Below are 22,541 nucleotides of genomic sequence, written 5' to 3' on the forward strand. Positions count from 1 at the left end.
AATTATATGAGAAGATTTATATCTATATTCGCAATGAAGTGGAAATATTTGAGCCACCAAGCTTGTTCCACTGCTATTCGGTACGGTTGTAGCTCCGGCTGACCAAGGTAAACATGTGACTTAACTGGTAGACTTTCAGTAAGACATCCGTTCATATTATAACTATATGTAATTATTTGTTAGAGTAAAATGAAGAGTATAAAAGGGAAAAAGTTAAAAAAAGTGAAAGCCGTTTACAACTCCCTGTAACACCGAATTAGAGCGCAGCTCTTGAGGAGGAGGAGGGAAGGGTACGGGGGGGGGGGGGTCAAGTGACCTGGGGGGTCACGTGACCTTGGGGCGTCACGTGACGATGCCGATGATGCCATCAGTGACGATGACGATGCGGATTCCGATGACGTCATCAGTGACGTCACTGATGACGTCATCCGTGATGATGACGATGACGATGCGGATGCCGTCATCAGTGACGTCACTGATGACGTCATCAGTGATGATGGCGATGACGATGCCAGGGACGTCATCAGTGATGATGACGATGACGATGCCGGTGACGTCATCAGTGATGATGATGATGATGACGATGCGGATGCCGGTGACGTCATCAGTGACGATGACGTCATCGGGGAGGTCACGTGACCTCGGCGGGGGGTCACGTGACCTTGAAGGAGGGGGGCCATGTGACCTCGGGGGGAGGGGTCACGTGACCTCGGGGGGGGGGGGGGGGGGGTCACGTGATTTTGGGGTGACCTTGGTTACGCCGACGCCGCTCAAGCCGGGAACGGGCCCCTAAGAGCTGCGCTCTAAAAGACTGACTAAAGATATTGGGCATACTAGTTGCCCGCACTGGCGGGAGGGCGTCTTGAGAAGTCCGTCTTCTGCCCCTCTACAAACTAGACTGACGAATTCTGCCAATCACTCACCTGTGCTACAACAAATCCAGTGAGTGCGAGAAAATTGGTTAACTACAAATGCAACTACAAATATGGAATGCACAAACTCATTGATGCTGTCTCATGGCCGCAACATTCCGCAGGAGAATCTGAAAGCCCTTATGGAGTATGTCCAGATCCGGCCCTCTGATAGTTTAGGCACGTGACAGCAAGCTCTTCTTGAAACAGCAGACAAAACTAGGCCTGAATTTATCCCAGGCGAAACATTCGGTAATCACGTTATCGGTCTATTTAAAGAATGGCGTTCTACCGATGTGGAAGTTGTTTTCTCGCCTTGCATCGTTTGACGCGACAGCTAGGAAAGCAAAGCGAAGCCGCTAAGCCTAAAGACCCACACGACCATCCATGAAACCAATTTTAGACTTAACAACTTAAGGCGGGCTGGTAAAGTTACGGGGATAAAGGTCTGCACAAAGAAACATGCCACCAAATACACCACGTGTCAACAACACTGCATTTACTCCTTTACGCTTCGGTGCGGAGCGTAGTATATCGGTCAAACCGGCCGTTGTCTCAGTGACCACCTAAGAGAGCACGCTAATGAGGTCAAACAAGCTGCATCCGTCCCATCCGTTCGAACCGTCCACCTGATAGCCCAGCATGTCAACGCCTGCACAAGTTGTGGTACAAAGTTCAATAACACCCACAGAGTTGGAGATCACAGGTCTCGGTATGGCCGGGAGATCGAGGCTTTTGCCATGCGTCACACCCCGGGTAACATTGGCTCCCCTCTGTCAGCCTCTCCGACACCGAGATCTTGTATCTTTGTCAACAACTGCAGCCCCTTAGGTGTTTTAAGGTCAAATCTCCACACATGTCACTTTGCTGACGAAGACCCTTCCCATTTGTCCCCTTTTAGAGCGCAGCTCTTAGGGGCCCATTCCCGGCTTGAGCGGAGTCGGCGTAACCAAGGTCACCCCAAGGTCACGCGGCCCCCCAAGGTCACGTGACCCCTCCCCCAGGGTCACGTGACCCCCAAGGTCACGTGACACCCAAAGTCATGTGACCCCCCGAGGTCACGTGCCCCCCTCGAAGTCACGTGACCCCCCCCCCCCCAGGTCACGTGACCTCCCCGATGACGTCATCGTCACTGATGACGTCACCGGCATCCGCATCGTCATCGTCACTGATGACGTCACCAGTGATATCACTGATGACCTCACCGGCATCCGCATCGTCATCATCACTGATGACGTCATCAGTCACGTCACTGATGACGTCACCGGCATCCGCATCGTCGTCATCACGGATGACGTCATCAGTGACGTCACTGATGACGTCACCAACATCCGCATCGTCATCATTGCTGATGACGCCATCGGAGTCCGCATCGTCATCGTCACTGATAACGTCATCAGTGACGTCACTGATGACATCATCGGCATCGTCACGTGACCCCCCCCAGGTCACTTCACCCCCCCCCAGTACCCTTCCCTCCTCCTCCTCAAGAGCTGCGCTCTAATTCGGTGTTACAGGGAGTTGTAAACGGCTTCCACTTTTTTTCCTCTCCTTTCCCTTCCCTCTTCAGTCAGGCCGCTGCTGAAGCGATTGGTGTTGCTGAGGGACGCCAATAAATGTTAAAGCTGCCAGTTGGAAAGAAGTTTTGTAATGTCCAACTCCTTTTTGCTGTTCATGTTGCTTTCTTTTATCTCCACCAATTTAAGAGTCATGAGGTTTGAAGGGCAACCGTCGTAACCCTGTCTCCACGTGCACGCAGTTTGCAGAGGGACATGCTATCGCTTGGACTGTCTAGTGGCACCGGTGTTAAGCAACACTTTTGTCAATAGTATAGTATACTCCCCAGGAGCCAATGCTGGCGACACAAGCGAAATGCCGCGAGCCCTAAAAGCAGCACGCACAATACTAGCGGCACCGGCCTAATTAGCACTAAATCAGGAAGGCAGCGACTCAGACAGAAAGCAAACCCTACAAGCCCTACAGCGGTGGCCCCCCTCGTGGACCTAAAGAGGGGCTTTACTGGAACCAGAGACGGTATGGACCACAGAACACACACAATTATCGCCTGTTTTGTCCTGGTGCACTTTTTTTTTTGAGGAACTGGTTGTTACATGTTTAGACTTACTCTGTGCGTTTCTTCACAAAAAGATAATACTAACGCATTCTCTTTTTTTTTTCTCTCTTTCTCTCATCATGCTTTCGGAGTTTTGTGATTGTGAGACAGGACAAGATGCGCACTGCGGCCATAAACAAATGAAGTGGTTGCCAGTCCTGTATTGTGGCGTCTTGACAGAACGTCTTCAGCCATAGCAGTGACTTACAGCGTCGAGAGAGTATTTTGTGCTGACTATCTCAGTAAGCACAAAAAGAAGATAGCAAAGCAGAGAAATTTTCGCAGTGTGCCAGATCTTGATGTCAATTGTCTGAAGAGGATTTTGTCAGAGAAGACCTTAGGAGAAGTGAAGGAAACTGACTACCTCTGCCAGCACTGTTTCCAGTACTTCAGCTGTGGATTACAATGTGAGCCAGAAATCTCCCACACAGAGAGGGATTAATTTATCCCAGACTTTGAAACTGTTGAGCAACTAAATCGCTATGTACTGCCTACAAAACTGACACCACTCAAGCCACCAAGTCAAGTAGCAAGTCACTGTAGAAAGTCGTATGGAAAAAGAAAACAAGGAGAGAGAGGAGACCTTGATCCTGGTAGTTCATTCCGGAATTCGAATGGCCCACAGCACATCCGACGTTCCGGGGTCATCGCAACAGCAGTGCAGAACGTGTAGTGAATGGGCAAAGAACTTTCACCAGGCCTGCACTGCGTGCACTTCCCACCAAGAATGCTGCCGCGGCTACTCACACTACTTCCTCAATCATCGACTAGGAAAGATATAGAAAGTGCTGTGCCCGAGGCAACAAGGTATATTATTGACAAGGCATGAAGACTACGGGGTTGACTTTGGCATGTGGTATACGCCAGATCCCTTCTCGAGATGCAAGATGAGCAAAGAGGATGTGTCACTGTCTCTTGAGTTTTACACCAAGGGTGAACTGGGCTGCTCGCGATAAAGTCCCAATCAGAAAGACATGATTTGTGTTTTGGTTAATGACAAAAAACAGTATTTGCCCAAACGTTTCATGATGAGGTCGATTTGCATGACGTTTCGGGTGTTCAAGAAAGCACATCCAGACACCAAGATAGGCCTGACAAAGTTCCATTCGCTGCGACCCCGATGGGTCAAGTGTGTGCCGCAGCACGAAGTTTGTGTATGCATATACTGTGCAAATTTTAAGCTTTGCATTGCAGCACTTGAAAAAGCCAGCGGTAGCCCCGTCAACATTGCCAAATTGAAATCTATGTACATTTGCAGCCTGCCTACCAATGAATGCCGACTGGGCTATTGCGCAAGACGCCCTAGGGATCGGGATTTTATGCTTGAGCGGATTGGCATCCCAGAAGAGGCAGATATTTTGGTAGCGGCGTGGGTGTCTGGCGATTTGATCAAAAAAAAACCTTGGACTTAGCAGCGTTCCTAAAAGAACTGAAAACACTGGTGGGAAGATGGATTCCGCCCAATCAAGTCCGGCCTATTCAAGGAAAAGCCATATACAGTTGAACCTCGATTTAACGAAACCCAATTTTACGAATTTCCTGATGTAACGAACAAATTCGGATTCCCCGCGCAGCCTATGCGCGATGTCTCCCTTCCTCGATTTTACAAAGTTCCCGATTTAACGAAATAATTAGCGGGTCCCGGTGACTTCGTTAAATCGAGGTTCAACTGTACACAGAAAAGCAATGTGAAGAAAAAGGAAGTTTCGTACTACATTCGACTTTGCGGAGAATTGGACCGTTATTCCTTCTGATGAAGTCCAGGTTTACCACTGGAACAAGAAGCAAGTTTTGGTGTTTATGTGTGTGGCTACAACACGAAAATCCACTTGCAGCTTTGCCGTCATCAGCGACGATGTGTGCCATGACTCGGCCCATGCCTGTTTTGCAATAGGAAAAGTTAGGGATTGGCTCAATGATAATGCTCCAGTTCACTCACAAGTTACTTACGGAAGTGCCAAGCCACTTTAAAAAGAGACACCAGCTGTTCGAATTCAGGACACTTGAGAATCCTGTAGCCAAATGGATGTTTTCGGCTACTGGACACGGTAAAAATGCATGCAATGGCGTAGGAGGGCTTGTAAAACACCAGACTACTCTACAGAACCTAGGACAACCAGCAAGCATGGTAATACAGAATGTGCAAGAAATGTCAAGTGGCTCAACATCTGAAAGGAGCCAAGATTATCTACTTGAACTAAAGTCAACTGCTGAAGTTTAGGAACCAGGAAAAGGAAGAATGGAGGAAGGTATGTCCTGTCGCTGGGACTCAGTAGTGGCATGTGTGGCGAAGTCGTACAACGGGGTCGAATGAGGAAGTGACTGTATCTCGGACTGCAGAAAGCGAAATAGAGAGCATCTCGGCAATAACCACTGCTGGTCCGCACTGAGCGCCGGTCATACCGTCAAGACCTCCAATAGATGATGAGTGCCAATTAATCTTTCGGCCATTTTATGCCAGCGATGCTCCCATAAAACGAGCTGATGCTTCAGCGACAGACCAACCAACGCCAACAAAGACAAACACTATGCCCTGATCAGTATGGACTACAGCAAAGCCACCTAAAAGTGAGGCAAAGTGTTAACTCCTGGTTTGCACCAAGGTGTTGTTTTCGGTTCAAGCATCAAGAGTGCGAACTGTGTTGCAGCTTGCACTACCGAAGCACCGACCCATGAAAGAAGAATGAAGAGCAAACCCCACTGCGGGACGCACTCTCGCAATAGGACACGCAGGCAGCTGTTGCTTCGAGCTGCTGGCAAGCTTGTTGAAGTTGTAATTTTAAAAGACAAAAAAGGCTTATTGGTTAAATAAATACAAAGAAAAAAGCAACGCAGGTATTGTTTAAATCAGTAGAATACTTTAACTTGAGTCCAATACCTGAATACAGCTCAAAAATATATTGTCATAATATACAGACGGAATCAAAAGATCATCTCATCTATGGCTTTGGGCAGAAATGCCGGAGTAGAAGACACTTTGCAGCGCTGTGACTTTGATAGAAACAAAATGATGCAACATGCTTCTTAAGAATAAATAAAGAGTATGTTGGAGAACTATCACTATGAATTTTAAAAAAAATCTAAGATGTTTTTTTTTTTTTAATTGCCCCTTGAAGTTTCTTAACTTTGTACTTTAGGACAAGTTTGGGATGCCATAAAAATTAAAATTTTTAAGATAAAACAATGATTTATATATCACTCGAAAGAATGTACTAATATGAATATACAACAAAAATTTTAATGTTAAAGCTATTCAAAGGAGCCGAGTTTGTGGATTTTTTATGTGAGATACGTAACCTCCACAATGCTGTAAATATTTATATCAATAGTTCCCATGACCTATTGTAAGTACAAAATATGTGAGATTTCTGATATTTGTATTTTGTGTAGTAGGTGTCACCAAACATGACAAAAACGAAAACTTGGAAATTAAAAAAAATGCCGTTTTGGCACACTCAAACCTTTTTCTTTTCAAATACTCAATTTTATTTGCTTTTTTGATTATTTTTCCTACACATGTTGAGGGGTAACATGCACATATATAAACAAAAACAAAAAAATTATGTCATGACTCGCGTGCATGATTTTATCTGAACACAGTCACAAGAGATGTTGTTACAGCCAGCCGTCTGATACTGCCACTCAGACATTTGCTTGTGGCAGGAGCCACGGCCCAAAGTACCTGCCTACATTGTTTCCTAAGAAAAAATGCAACAGGAAAAACGGAAAACAAAACAAAAAAAAACAATGAAAACATTTTGCAGAAAAAATTGCGCAAAAGTCACAAGGACAAGGTAGAAATACCGAACAAACACACCACTGTATTTTTTGTTCCACTCGGTCCTTGCACCGCATTTCCGCTGCTTGTTTTGTCAACCTTGCAACAAACCAACTATACTCGCATTCACCTAGAGAACCGCAGTAAAAAAAAGCCTGGCTTCTTATGGAACATTATTGATATACTCGTTTATGAGCTGAATTAAGATTTATGTGGGTGAACTTTAGATTAGCTCGCCTTTATTTTATCATCCTTCTTCATCCGACAACCAAATCTTGTAAGAACTACTTCGTGTGACGCATGAATAATCTGTAAAACTTCATCTTTTCCTGATGTGACCACAAGTATAGTAGTCAAAGTCAGCACATTACTTCAAGGTGTTTGACGGAAATACTAAATGAGCAACACTGCATCCATTGCTTCACTTTTTGACGGAAAAAAGGCAAGACATTAAGTGAAGGTCCCTGCACCTCTCAGAAGCCATCTCAGAGAAGCGAACAAGGTACTATGTCCCTGTCTGACTGCACCTCTCCAAGGGTGGCCAGGGGGATCGAAATGGGTCACTCACCGACGGGCACACCACCAGGCCGTAGGGGCCCTCGTTCTGCACAAAGGGCAGCCGCTTCTCCTGCTCCAGGCAGAACATGAGCAGGGGCAGCACGAAGACAAGAGTCTTGCCAGAGCCCGTGAAGGCAATGCCAATCATGTCTCGTCCTGACAACCTGCATGCAGCACACCCACCGCTCTAGCTACTTCAACAAGAAAAACAAGAAGCTGCAAAAATTTTACATTGCTCCTTTTTATTCAAAGAATCGAAAATTACGTCCACTGTGCTTTGTTCACCCTTAAGCTGAGACTGTGGAAGGAGCTACGTGCCCACCAGACCAATCAGCCATCCCCGTCTCTCCGCGTGTGAACATGACCGGGAGCGTGATGACGTGGCGAAAGAGAGGCATACAACAGGTCCAACACGGACATAGCTTCCACTGCACTCTCAGCTTAAGGTAACGGAGTATAGGTCATTTTAATAAAATTTGACTTACAGTTCTCACGAAGAAAGCATATAAATTGTCTCTAGATGAGGCCTAGCTAGAATATGTCTGGACACAAAAATGCAATCTGTGCTGGGATTATGGCCATATTAAAATCCACGCTCAGCGTCCCAACAAAGTTTGTTTAACTGAAATATTGAGCTCTCCAACAGCACTGTACAAAAACAGTTAGGTGTGTCTTTCTCATAAAAAAAAGCCTTCACTATGAAATCAAGCAAACAAGGTAGTCAGCCTTGTAAAAACTGAAAAAAGGTCTGCACTGTGTCACTTTACTGGATTTAATTGTAAACCAAACCCAATTGCATCGCTCCACACCAAAACAAGCAAGGATAGCTAATTTCTTATACGGATTCACTTACTGCCAAGCCTCTGAGGGTACATCGCAGCTATTGACGGTATCTAGATGTTTACAAAATGGAAATAATACAGGCAACTCTCGTTAATTTAAAGTTACTTTATGAAAATTTTTGGCTAGTTCAAAGTATGTGTGCAGTCCTGGCAATCACACATACGAGTCCATGGAAAAAAATGTATGGTAATTCAAAGTTTGACCTCGGGGTCTGGTTAATTCTAAAGATTTTTTCACATGCTCGAGAAGTCCGGTAAGTCCGGAAGCATGAAAAAGCTTTGCAATGGTGCTGACCAAGCTTAAATCGCATACTTCATCGCTTTTATCTACTCCATGTGCAGTCGGGAAAAGTAGAAACAAGCGTGATGTGCAGCTAAGCCACTAGGCGGCCAAGCCAGTAAAGTGGCTAAGGCTGAAAAGCCAAGCCAAGCATGATTACAGGCACATGCTTTATGACGCCGTCTCCACGTTATGGAAGAGATCAACAGTGTGACCGTGCAACGCGCACGTCAAATGAAGTTGGTCTAGAGGAATTACACAGCCCTCGAAGATGGTTCGTCCATTGAATATTGATGTCAGTAAATATGCCTGTGGTCTGTTTTCGGACAATAAAATTCTGCAAGTGGTTAGGCGTAGGAAACGTCACTTCCGCGCTGAGTGCTGCTGGCGCAAAGACGGCAATGGACGTCATAAATTATTTTTTTCCTTTGGTGAAAAAAAAAAAATGCCAAAGGCACTCTAAAAGAGGGTTGCAATATGCACAGCTAAGTTAATGCAGTGTGTCTCAATCACTGAAGGCAAGCAAAAATCAACAACTTCTAAGTAAGTACTAAATAATAATTTAAAAAAAAATTTGTTTGGGTGTGTATTTTATTTTGAAGTATTACTTCTTCAAAGCATTTTGCCGTGCCTGTGAGGTTCAGATCTTTCCTCACATTTCTCAAGTAGAAGTCGGGTGCACTCCAAGTTGCAAAGCCCTTTAGAGCATCTTCAGTCTCAGAGCAGCCTTAAACGAACAGCAGAATGCACAGCTGCTCCAAGCTCTTCCAAACAACTTACACGGCAGGCAGTCCTTGCATCTGGATAGGTGTCGGCTGCGTGATGCCCTTGCGGCGCAGACTAGCCAGGATTGTCCGGGGAAACTTCATCTCCTGCAGAATGGGCATACGTTCGAGGGGAGGGGAGCGGGGGGGGGGGGCCTTCTAGGCCAAGTCGGGAGCTCACCTTGAAGGTGGTGATGGGCGACGGGATGCCTTCCCCTTCCACCAGGATGTGGAACTTTTTGCGGATGTCCTCTTGCTGCTTGGGCAGCATGCTCGTCAAGTAGGCCGGAGGCCTCCACCTGCCAAGCGTTTGCAACCCCTTGCTTACAGAGGGGGCCTTCCACGAAGAGAACCTTGCCAAGGCATCAGTTACTATACTATGTTTCACTTTATGACCGACAGCAGCGTTTGCTACGAGCCATCCCAGCTAATCCAGCTTTACGAACAATAACATGACTGTGCTTTTCGCGTGTCACTGTGTCTAAGGTCACGTGACACTCACTCGGCATTGGATTGGCTTCTATGGCTTGTAGCATCCGCTCCGGTCAGGCATAAGGTGAAACAGAGTATAGGCTACGATGCTCTTCTTTAAAAGGGCAGTGCAACAATTTTTGTACTTTGCACAAATACCGCTTTGAATGAATCCCTGACGTTTTTATAACCTATGAAACACGCATTAGTATTTCTCCCCACGTAAAGGTAGTCGCAGAAAAAGTGAAAGTAAAATTAAAAGCGTTTACCCCCTCAACTCACAGTCAGAACAAGCAACCACGTGATTTAGAGCCAATTATCTGCTGCCAATGTTGATCATAGCCATGCGCTGGGTTGGCAAAACGCAGGACATGCACCGAGTTTCAGACATTGTTAGGGTTCGGCTATTGTTATAATTTCAGCTATTGGACACGAGCCAGCAACCAAATACTTGTCAAGCTATTGATTATCACGAGACCAAATGGAGTGCTCATGCAATGCTCGAGCCCAATCTATGAGTCCCACTAAAATATCATCACTCGTGGGATTATGCCAACACTGCGACCTCTGAGCTACATCAACGTGTTTTGCTAAAAAGAGATTGAAAGAAAATGCTCGCTTTTATCCTTGAAATTACACTGCAACAAAGAAGTTTCTTGGTCAGTGGTGTTGCGTGCAAGCATACTGGGGTCCCACTAGTGCCAGTAAGCTTGTGTAAAGTAAAGAACACAAACTGAATATTGTTGCACAACCCCTTAAGACGGGGGAGTAGAAGTCATAATGAACTGAATAAAATTTTTTTTAGACACAGATGAAAACAGCATAAATTTATAATTTGGGTTCTGCGTTTTTGGTTGACTGAGGAAAACCTGTAAAGATATGCCTAATTCATTTTTCAGAATTTGGTTTTAACTGGGAAAGGTCAGTATGTTAGAATTGAATGGCATAGCTAAAGGCCTTTTTTGGGGGAAAGAAGGGGGGGGGGGTTGCCATCCTGTGACCTTGTGACGCACTTCCTTATGAAGTTGTCAGTTACTATATTCGGGATAGTCCTACTTTATGCCTACTCAGCAATAAACAGTATTTTGGGGGGTTAAATATTTGTCCTTCTAAGTGATAGGGTGTTTTGTGCCAAGTTCGCTGTACCTTGAAGATGGGGTTTGGATTGTTTCCATTGTCTGAAATGCCACCCCCACTTCTCAATGCATGAGGGAAGTTTCATATTTTTCGATGAGAAAATGGGGCCCATTTTTGCCCGTTTTCGGTTTCTGGCGCCCATAGAGCCCCATGTATTCGAGAACATTGTCGGCCACCATTTTCCCATTGAAATTTTCAGAAAATCACTTATGACTTTTGAAAAAAATATTGGTTCGTGCTGAAACTTTGGCATCTGGTTCGGACCTCTAGCGCTACCTATGGGCGGTAAATGAGCGCTCGGTGATGTATAGTTTAAATTTGCGGTGAAAAAAAACCTGTTAATTTTTTTCGGGGACACCTTGCATTCAGAGTTGTAAAGGCATCTCCTATAAAAATATCTATCATACACAATGTGAATAAACTGTTTTTGCACTACTTCAATCTGTGCTGCATCAGATGCCATCAGCAAATTCCACGCAGCACTACAAAACTCGCCCCTCTCTTACGAAGGTGCAAAATGAGTGAACAACAGATACGGGACTTACAAAATGATGTGTCAGGTGAGATATAATCCCCACTGAGCAGATGAAACAATCCGGAAAACATGATACGAAAACGAAAGATTGATGTCAAAATAAACACCCAGGTCAGGAATCTATTGTACACATTCAATAGCAGTATTTCCAAGAATACTGATGAGAAATAATTTCGTGCTTTCTGCACAGTGTCAGTATTTTTGTCTTATCTGGATTAACCACTAGGAAATTTGTAGAACAGCAGCCTGAGATGCGCAACACATCATCTTGTAAAAATGTACAGTAATTTGCCAAACCAACTTTTAAATGAAGCTTGATATCAGCCCCGCTCCCCCCTCCCCTCCCCTCCCCTCCCCTCCCCTCCCCTCCCCTCCCCTCCCCTCCCCTCCCCTCCCCTCCCCCCCCCAAAAAAAAAAGCCACTGTGCATTTGTTACACACAATTCGAAGTCACAAATAAAAACAAAAAAAAGTGGTTCATTTGACTCTTGAGGCACACCCGAGGTAGGTGCAAAAACATCTGATAGATTACCCATTCCACACACATACACAACTCTGGCAATTTGTTGGATAGCTATTAAACATATATAAAAGTGTCAATGTTACACCACACAAAGATATTTTATACAGAAGCAATTTGTGGTTGACTTTCTTAAAAGCTTTCGTTAAATCAAAATAAACAATACAACTTGTTGCCGTGATAGAATTAATGGCACTGTGTATTCAAGGAGTGTCCAAGATTGGTTTCTACTGAACAACCTTTTAAAAGAATGACCGCATCTCCACGTAGAGAATGATGTTAATTGGGGTGAAGCTCTGGTGGTGCTGATAATACTGATTTTGTTCATAGGTAGTGCTGATGGTGCTGATTTTTTTTTATTGCTAATAGGTAGTGCTGAGTTCCGGATTGCGTTTCAACTTCATTATTACTGCTTTATGGTCGGTGAAATGCAGAGCCAGTGGTTCTTTCAGCAGATCAGCTTGGATCCACTAGAAGCCGTGGGAATGCATCTCCACTGCTTAAGTCAACGGTCCATGTCAGAAAGAGAATGTGTGGTATGGATCGTGGTTATATACGCATTTAAGCATTTGACCGCAGCGCCCTCTTGTCTATAAACGTTGAGCCAATGCATGCAAAGTTTAACGCGATTATATACGCATTTGACCGCAGTGCCCTCTCCTGTATAGACGTTGAGCGGCTACATGCAACGTTTCATCCATGACATCCCCAGCTCTGAAGTTACTACACATCTCAGAGCCCCCTACTCGTCCCGCAGTCGTGGCCGAGTGGTTAAGGCGATGAACTAGAAATCCATTGGGGTCTCCCCGCACAGGTTCGAATCCTGTTGACTGCGCAAACATTTTTCTTTTTTTAAGAAGACAGATGGGATGGCAATCGATGTGAGCACGGATGCCGGACAAGGCTAGACCCTAAGGAGCTTCGCCCCTAAAAAATAAGGGGTGCATGCTAACATATAGAAAACGCAGAAATTCCCTATGTGGATATGATAGAATCATATAAAGTAATTGGAACCTAAGTTACCAGTAAAATTCAAGGTTCCTTGTTATGTTCCCCCCAGGGCATGTCAACACATCCACTCACCCAGTCTGTATCGGCTGGTCGTACTGGATGCCCTTGGCCAACTCGGCAACTCCCATGAGAGCTGCGCATGAGGAAAACCCTCTTGAAGAAAGGGCACCAGAGTGTGCCAGCTGCCCTGCTCACCTCTGCGTTCGGCCACACTCTCCAGAATTTTCTCTTCTTCCTTGAGCTGCTTCTCCAGGGCACTCTCTTTCCGGGCTGCAGTTGAAACAGGGCCCCACAGGCGACGGCCATGCGCGTCATAAGCAACTGGATCAACTTCCCTCAACAAATTTAACTTCACTGCGACTCTCCACTGATGTGCACTACAAAAGAGTACTGGCTATGGGGGTTTGTCCTTTTTCCTACTAATGAGGATCTACCGACTCAATGAACCATGGAGCGAGTCTCTTGTTTTATCAGCGGCGCTACCCACTCCGCCGATTATTTGTATCCGTGAGATAATCCTGCATCTTTTGATTTCGGAAAGAAGGTTTCCACAGTGGCACTTGACGCATTACACAGACTTTCTCCTCCCATTTGTGGGAGGGGAAACAAGTTATAGAGGAAAGAGAAAAATAAGCCACACCAATACTACAATATATGTAAACAAAATCCGACAGCTTTTCCACGCTTTGTGAGTGCGAAAAGGTTACTCTAAATATCTACTAATCAGTCAAGTGAAGAAAATAGTCCCACAATCCCTTAAAGGGGCACAGACACATCAAAATCATATTTTTTTTTTTTATTATCCGAAACAATTGAAAACGATGCCGGGACATTACCCTCAAAATTCTAAACTTGGGAATTCAGTATTTGTGAAGTAAAAAAACCATTTCCCAATGCCGAATTCGAAGTTCCCGTGCGTTGACATCAAATATTGCGGAGTCCTGAGAGTCCACTTTCTTTCACCACTCCGTGCTGTAGCCATCGTGACCCAAAGCAAGGAGGAAAGGAGCGAGCGCCGGCGGACCGGTGTCGCCTGTTTTCCGTGGGAGGATACAAATCCAGGAGGCGGCACCACAACGGACTCTGATTTTTGGTATTTCAAAAAGAAGGCCCATAGTGAATGTTTTACGATTGTTACAGAAATGTCGCCTACAAAGCTTCTAAAGTTCGTGATTCTTAACGTCACGAATCAAAAGAAGCGAGGAGGTGAAAAGCGGGAGAGGAGGGCGTCAAAAATAAAAAGGTGCGCGCATGCGTGGAAAACTTTTTTTTTTTTTTGCGTTGCGTTTTTTTTTGCGTGTTTATGACTACAAGGTGCATCGTTTTAGACAATAAAAATAAATATGACCCTTGGGGTGTCAGCGCTCTTTTAAAAGAGACTGTAAAGAGAAAAATCATTTCTACACAACAAGGCTATACACTCTTCCATCAAACACCGTGGTGATTGTTGAACCCTGCCCCAGCATAACAACAAGTACACATAATGTGGCCACACACAATCTGCAGCGTAAGCAGCATTGGAGCTAGAGGCAAATCACAGTTACGTGCGCTATCAATCTACTGGTGCTTGGGAACTAACTCGACTGCCTTATTTAATAAATAAAGGTTGTCACTTTTTTTTCTTGGTTCGGTTATTAAAAACTGTAGGTCGACCTACAAATGTAATAAAAGAGGGTCAGCCTTTAATAGCAGCGAGCATCATTTCTGAGACCATCGAGCTAGCCAAAATGCTCCCCATGTCTCTCACTGCTCTTAGTTCACAGGTGGAAAGCGGCCAAGTCTGATGCGCGTCCGCAGGCACAGATTGACGTGAGTGGTCAGCTGTTTTTTTTGGTTTAAATCACTATGAGCTGCTATGTTTAGTACTACCGCACAATCCTATCGAAGAATTTCTTTTACTCCTCCGTCTTCGCTGGCACAGGTGTAGCACATGTGTGATACAATTCATCGCAAAAATTTGGTGCAACACCTCAGCTGACTTGCATTCACTGCGCAGAATGGCACAGTACTTCCATTGCTGCTAATGGCAAAAAGGCCTGCTTAGTGGGAGGAACAAAGCAGCACGTGAACGCACAGCAAGTCAACCGAATGACAGCTGCACAAAATCTACTGTCATATGCACTGAGAGAGTGACAAGCAATCCTAAACATGGCGGTACTATTCCTGCGATGCTCTCTCGCCAGGCATGGGAAGGCTACCCTGGCAGGAGTGAGTTCCCACCTTCCGCTTTCTTCTTGAGTTCCGTGTGTTGGTCGAGCAGGCTGACGTTGGACTTGCGGCCGTACTCATCGCGCTGGTCGTCCTCGTCATCCGTCGCCGTGCTTCCCCCAGAGCGGTCTCGCTTCTCTTCTTGCATGATGGCGTGCAGACGCCCCAGCCGTGAGAGCTGCAGTTAGCAGCACTGCCTTCAGTACCAGGGGAGGGAAAAGCCCCCAAAACTGAAAAGCCATTCACGCTGGCCAGGCGGCCGTGCAAAAAGTCCACTTCATCCCTCGTCAAACACACTAATGTTTTTTTGATCGTTAATAATGCTAAATGAGAGGTAGGACATTTAACTGCGTAAATGCGCGCCCCTTGATAGATTGTCAGTGTTCAAAAGGAAATCTTTCGTCAGTGCGAATGGCTCTGTAGAAACGCATTTACATCTGGTCAAATCAAAACTTAGCAAGCTGGCTATAGACGGTATGTACTTGGGCTATTTGACGATTCATTGTATAGAATAAAAGCACTAAAAAAAGACAACGGACAAGTTAAAGGACAAAGAGCGCTCTAAGGTGTTCGCTGTCCTTTAACTTGTATGTCGTCTTTACAGCGCTTTTATCCTATACAAGTTGGCTCTCTTTTTTTAATTTTTTTATTTAAGTGCAAATATTTTACAAGCTCAGCAGAAAGAAGCTATATGACAACTGCATTTTGTAACTAAATTATACTTGTTCTCAGACTACATTTTAGCATGCTTTGATTCATGCATAGGAAATGTGATACATCTGCAATATTTCCGAACCACCACCGACATCTCTAAATGTTTATCTGCACTGCATTTGGAGATTCCCCTAAAACACGGGGTCGCCACACAAAGGAGGAATAGGGGGCACATACAACATGTCAAATGTTAGAAGACAATGTTAATAAACAGGCGAGCTGGTTAACTTTACACGATTCTAAACGGAGACGACGGACGACAAAGGAAGGGGACAAGGGACAAACACACACATCTTAACAGATTGAAACGTGTGTTTGTTGTACCTTCTGTCCTTTGTCGTCCGTGATCTTTCATTAGAATCATGTGTAATGTCAAATGTCATCATCTTAAACCACACATAAACTCGGAAGAAGATTACAAATGAGAACATTTGACCAATTCAGGGTTTGATCAAACCACCCTACCAGCGCTATTCCATTAGTTTTGCCTGTGTCGACATTTCTAAACAACTTTCAGAGCAAAATATCAACTTTTAAAGTGTATGTTCCCATACATAGACTACTCTCTGCTGGGATGGCAGAAGAATTCTGTTTTTGACAACATATATTTGACTGAACACAAAATAAAACTTGCCCGTCATAAACACTTACGACTACTATGTTCGTAGCAGTGGAAAGCCTACAGTTGGCTTTTTATATCCGAAGAATGTCAGCAATAAGTAGGGTTCTGCATTTTCTGAGTTTATTTGACCAAACTCAGAAAGACATTTTTTTATTTTTTTAAAGCCTCATATGGAGAACATTTTTAAGCCTTCATTCATCGTCCACAAAATTCAGTTTTTCAGTTTAGTGTCATTGGCTTAGGTAGAGGACAGCAGTCACCAAATTTGCTGGGACAGAATTTTCAAAAACAACACAATAAAAGCTGAGCCTTCCACAATATTCTATCGGAAACAAGGGCATGCAGTTAATTAAATACGCTCACCTGTCTCAAGACAAAGTTTCTGCGGCTGGACATGCCGATTGAAATCCCGGTGCAGTGCGATCCACTTATAATGATAATCAGAAAACCCGAATATTCAATTGTTCTGACCGATCATCGTTGTATCTGGAATAGAAACTGATTGTTTCTAATCTAGAAACTGCTACTTATAAGCGCTACATCGTTATATATGGTGTCGTTATAAGTGGATTGCACTGTACTCGGTAATGTGAAGGGAATTTTTGCTATTAGTCATGCTAATTTGCACACAGTAAAACTTACGGGCAATAAAGGCTGCAATAATCGTGGAAAGAGATGTGAAAGGCACCCAAGTGAAATACTGTGAACGATTTATGTTTTGCAGGCTCAATATTTCGTGATTTAGGTCAAAGCTGAACTTTTGAAATAATTTGCGAGTTCTAATTTTCGCGACGCGATGGGATCTCGATAGATTGCAACATGTTTACATTTTACCGGAATTGTTTGCGGGACCTATTTTGCTTGAAATGTAGGCGATTCTCGAAAATCAGGTTTTTGCAAAAATTAAGTTGCTTACAGCATATTCCATATTCCTGGAATAAATTAGCAGGGAGCTTTCACTTCTTGCCCATCCCATGCAGGTATTGAGAAAAGCTGACTGAATGATGAATCTCAAACCCCTGTGGTCAACACAGATGGGGCAAGGGAGTGAGCATATAAGTTCAATCTTCTACAATTGAAGGCTGGAGAAAGGCCAATGAACATCTAGGAAAGATACATTTCCAAGAGGAAGGCCCAAAGTTGAGTGGCTGGAAAGGTGCGTTTGACTACTGTTGCAGCCCCCTCTCGTAATAAGATTCCAAACACATTCTTTTGTGACAAAAACAAAAGTGGAAAATAATAGGACAGCAAAAGTTGCCTCAGTATTTCAGAAAAAGATAAAAACGAGCCAAGGATTTGACAACTGGCAGCCCGAAATTCTGAGATTTTCAGATAAATATGAATCTGCAACATTTTTTATTGGCGACTGTTTTTAAGATTTTATGGGGCTGATCTGAAAATGCAAAGCCCTAGATAGGTACCCATGGAATACTAGTTAAACATGTCTCTGACTTGGGACATCATTTTCTGCCAAGATCTCTGCCAATGAGAAAAATTGTGACTGCTTTAAAAAAATCGAGGTACACTTAAGCACTTCTTAAGAGTTGTGAATGTGAAAGCATACAAGCCGCTCGTCTGCTTCCTTTTTCGCCTGCTGCGTACTGTAGGGGACAAGGAAGAAGAGAGGCACACGGCGAGGCGGGAGGGACAAAAAGAGAAAACAGGGGGGAACGTGATGGCCCCGGTGGCAGCAGTCAAATCCGGCAGAGCTCGAGGGCAGACGATTCTTCATTGTGAAGTTGCGAACCCAGACCATCATCGCGGAGCCGGACTTGCATCGTCGAGGCAGACCAACAACACAGCAGCGGTCGCCACAACTGGGGAGGCGAAGCCATCGGCAGACCATGAAGAGAACTGTATTTATAAAACTCCTTCTCATAACAGCGAACGTCGTCTGGTTTCTCGGTGACCAAGCAGAGCGCGGTCTGATCGGGCAGGAGAAATAGGACACCCACAGTACTTTTCGTTGCCGGTCAGTGCGCATGCTCCCCTGGTGACCTTGGAAGCTCCGTGTTAATGGTGAGCTGATGGACACGCAGCGCAATGGGGTGAGCAGTCGTGGAAACTGACGAGCACAGCAGCCAATGGGAGCCCCGCCAACACGCGCCAGCCGATGGAATTGAAGGAAACTAGGTGCTGTTTTCGCGCTTCAAACTGATGTCGTCAGCTCACTCCATGAGACAGTTAATGCTTTTGCATTAAAAATCTTTCTAATGGAAAGGAAGAGGCCTGACTGGTGGCCTTCAGCCGCGACTCACCTGTTGCTTGCGCCTCTCTTTGAGAGGCACATATGGAATGTAGCTGTCGTCAGAGTCATTGTTGCTGCTGTCGCTCTCTCGCCTCCTCTGGCAAACAGACAACCAAAAGCACACAATCAGGTACTGCCACGTGATTTGTCAAAGTGGCAGTTCCATCCATACCTCTTCTCACAAGTTGTGTGCAATGTTAGGCAAGGGGCATGAGCATGTTACCGGTAAGGTAAATACTGAAAGCTCCACAGCCATTACTGGCAGCTCCCTATGTTCTGCTCGTCGGATAACTAATTAATTTGTTTATTTCAAAGGCCCGTAAGACAAAAATAAAAAGGGGTGTACCCTTAGATAAAACAACCATCTACTAGCAACAAATAACTGCACAACGCGGAGAGAGTGCACAAGGACGGCATTTTTTGGGGAAACACTGGTACTGCACGTTTTGAATACCCACTCGTACAAACTGGATGCTTGTTTGTAAAGATCCTTAAACTTTGTCTCTGCCTACGATAGACAAAGCTATGTGCCAACAAGTTCAATTAGAAGGCAGTTAGAAACCATGCGGTATACTGCCCTGACCTGTGCACCAGTAATCGGTGGCCGAGTGTGTTAATGCACCGCAGCTTGGAGTGCGTGGAGCGAAATTTCATGCTGCAGAAGCCAGGGGTCCTGGGCTCTATCTCCACCCCTTCCCACTTCCATCTGCATGAGCATCGTACCAACGTGCAGTCGTGTATCACTACTGTGTGGTGCATGTTAGAAACCCCAGGCTAGTGATTCTACTGCATTGGCTAAATTGCTCATCAGTGGCTGAGAGACAAGTCGCCTGTTGAGGCAGACTAACTTCCGGCTGTCTAAAGATACAACTTATGTTGCAACAAGATGGCAAAGCACATTTTAAAATGATGGCTTAATTTATTAGCTTTCTAGGACAGCTTGAAACAAGTCACGATACAAGACAGATGACAAAAAAGGGTGCAGGTAACGTAAGTGATCCCCCACACAAATCATCTGCAGATGTACCTCCACTTCCCTGCAAACTCCGCGATATTAGATTGGAGCATAGTCTATACTCTGAGTCACGAGTTGTGTGCTCTGCAGGCGAAGGCAACGCCAGGCAAAGAGAGAAAGGGCGAGCACTAGGAAGGCGGGACGGGAGAGGAGAGCAAGGGGAGAAAGGGAGCGTGCTAGGAACGTTAGGAGAAAGGGTTTCTCTCCTCCTCTCCAGCCTTTCTAGTGCTTGCCCTTTCTCCTCTCACCTGGTGTTGCCTTTGCCTGTACTGCACGCAACTAGTGACGCGGAGCATAGGCTATGGTTGATAGCTACTTTGAAGCCATGATTTGAAAGTAATAGCGCGAACACACAGTCAGGTGCCACATTTGAGTGGAACGGTGCATGAAATTAGCAGAGAGGAGGCATAGACCAAAAATGAAATGTTTATATATACAAGAAAAACAACACTATGATAAAAAAAAAAACACACAAAAAAACAATGTGGTATGAACTGTTAGTCGTGAGTGATGATTGGGTAAGATGATTAGGGGGATGGCGTGGATTTAGGACTGGACTGGCAGGATAACGTTTAATTAGGACTTCTGACTTTTCACTTCATTTCATTCTTTTTGCAGTTATAATTGTTTTCTTGTTGCATGCGTTGCAAATATCAGTGTTCCATTACCATCCACGTTTGTCTTATTTCCACTGATTTGGTGTGCCATTTCGGACGAATGTGCCACTGAGTGTCCTGCCTTAGAACGGCATCTCTTCCTAGTACCACTACTCAAGGTCATACAAATCCACGAACCAACCACCCATTTTGGTTAAAGCCCAACCTACAAAAAGGTTTTCTGCAAGGTAGGAAAATTCGCCTCGCCAACCTTCCCATTTCCCCTCCTCCCAGTAATATCTTGACTGCAGAGCGACTCCTCTTGTTCCTGCATCTTGGGGCTAGATAAGTCGGGATAAGCCCCGAGCTTACCCAGCCCTAAGATGGAGAAATAAAACGAGTTCCCCCAGGTCAAGATGCCAGTGGGAGAAAAGATAGGAAGGGTGGCAAGGAGGATTTTTCTACCCTGCAGAAAATGATTTTGTAGGTTGGCCTTTAAGACTAAATACTTGACTCATCTGCACCAAACAAACAAACATTTTAGTCCACGTGAATGTCGGACTTATGCTCTAGCATAGGAGTCTCAAACATATGGCTCCCAGGCCGTGACCAGCAAGAATCTGGCCAGCTGTGAACCCCCCTTTTCCGCACCTCGAGCATGCACTAGACATGCGCCATAATCAGGGCTTAAAGTCTGGGGGGCCTCAAGGGGTCTCAGACCCCCCACAGATTTTAACGGATGGTCTGGGACCCTCCTCCACAGCCCCAGCATTAGTGAAATCATAATCATATCTTGCAATAAAATAGCTTGTTTTCAGAGATGTGACATTTGGGGATTAACAATTTGAGGGTTGCATGTACAGAGTCAGCAGTGTGGTTTATTTTATGTGCATCTAATACATCTCGTCAGAACACCCCCCCCCCCCCCCCTCCCCCCCTTTCTTGTAGGGACCCCCCTCAACTTACAGGAGACTTTAAGCACTGGCCATAATGATGTCATGTCGTTGACTCGTTTCCTCTCGACACCTAGCTCTGCTCTTATGGAATGTTCACCCATTTTACACTGCTTTGTTTTGGATTGAAATATTTGTTTGTTTTTATTTTTGCTTCTCAGCTCCTCGAAGACTCGTCTTAGTTGCACTAACTCTCGCTCAGCAAGAAGAACTGCTAAGGTAAAGGTATGTGCTCGGGTTTATAGCCTTCACAAAATACAATCAAAATATAAGTATTATCTTATGATGCTGCAATGAGAATCATCAGGAAAGCAAAGACATGTCGAGCTCGACTTATTTTCGAGTGAACTGAGCAGCAGGGCACCGACAGCGTGCTTATTTCCTTGCCTTACTGAAAAATATCAGCACTTTAGAGTTGGGATGCTATTTTAGGTATTGTTATCGCATCAAGTATGGGTACAAAGTAGTCATTAACAAAATAAAGCTAAAGATTGCACTAACAAAAAAACCAATCGTTTGCAAAAAAAGAAAAAAAAAAAGAAAAAAAGCAGAGTTTACGAGATTTTTTCCTAGAAATCTCTGGGGTATCACTTAGAGACTCTGCTGCTTTGCAACGTGGTACACTATTGCTGCGTTATCTTGTCCCCACTACGTTGGCCCACGGACCCAAGACTCGAACGAGTTTGAGAATCCCGCTCGAGCAGGTCTGGGCGGATAATTATCCTTGCCTATTTTTAAGCTCAAAACGCAAGCCCAAACATTTTCATCGTCGCAGAGGCACACTGTCATTGGCAAATAAGGAGAAACAAGACATGCACATCAAGACCAAATTTCAGACCGCAAACGTAGCTTTAACGACAGCATGTCGCGACCGGCTCAGCAGTCGCTCCCGAGCTATGACCAATGAAAGAACATGCCAATGATCACTTCATAACTGCTACACTATGTCTTCAGCCCAGAATCGCCAGCTTACTTTCTTGTGCATTGAATGTGAGCTGTCACTGTGCTGGTTTGAGTGATTCGAGTTCTTTCTGTCATCCATTTTGCACGCTTGGTTTTGATTGCGATGGCGATGAGACTTTAGGGTTAAGATCAGACTTAAAAGTCCATAAAAGTCACTTTATTTTATCACACTAAATTATTATTTTGCTCTCACTTTTGTTTGTATTTATTTATATATAAATTATTACTTTATATGTGAATGTTTTTTGTTGTATATGTGATTTCGTTCACCTAGTTTGGTCCGAAATCGAAAGGTTTCGATAT

The 22,541-nt window shown here is 44.7% G+C and overlaps 1 protein-coding gene across 1 annotated transcript in view; it reads right to left on the minus strand.

Moving 5' to 3' along the window:
- LOC8024155 (probable ATP-dependent RNA helicase DDX41) overlaps positions 1-22,340 on the minus strand; it is a 52,744-nt gene extending 30,404 nt beyond the window's left edge. The window contains exons 1-8 of the mRNA XM_029972580.4: positions 22,249-22,340; positions 18,722-18,808; positions 15,140-15,305; positions 13,115-13,189; positions 12,992-13,052; positions 9,428-9,545; positions 9,263-9,354; positions 7,371-7,524 (exon numbers count right to left, since the gene is read on the minus strand). Of these exons, the coding sequence (XP_029828440.1) occupies positions 7,371-7,524; positions 9,263-9,354; positions 9,428-9,545; positions 12,992-13,052; positions 13,115-13,189; positions 15,140-15,305; positions 18,722-18,808; positions 22,249-22,317 (822 nt within the window). The 5' untranslated portion in view covers positions 22,318-22,340. The remainder of the gene's footprint in view (positions 1-7,370; positions 7,525-9,262; positions 9,355-9,427; positions 9,546-12,991; positions 13,053-13,114; positions 13,190-15,139; positions 15,306-18,721; positions 18,809-22,248) is intronic.
- Positions 22,341-22,541: the final 201 nt, after the last annotated feature.

The sequence above is a fragment of the Ixodes scapularis genome, unplaced genomic scaffold (assembly GCF_016920785.2).
Source record: "Ixodes scapularis isolate PalLabHiFi unplaced genomic scaffold, ASM1692078v2 PGA_scaffold9__187_contigs__length_104089568, whole genome shotgun sequence".
NCBI lineage: Eukaryota > Metazoa > Arthropoda > Arachnida > Ixodida > Ixodidae > Ixodes > Ixodes scapularis.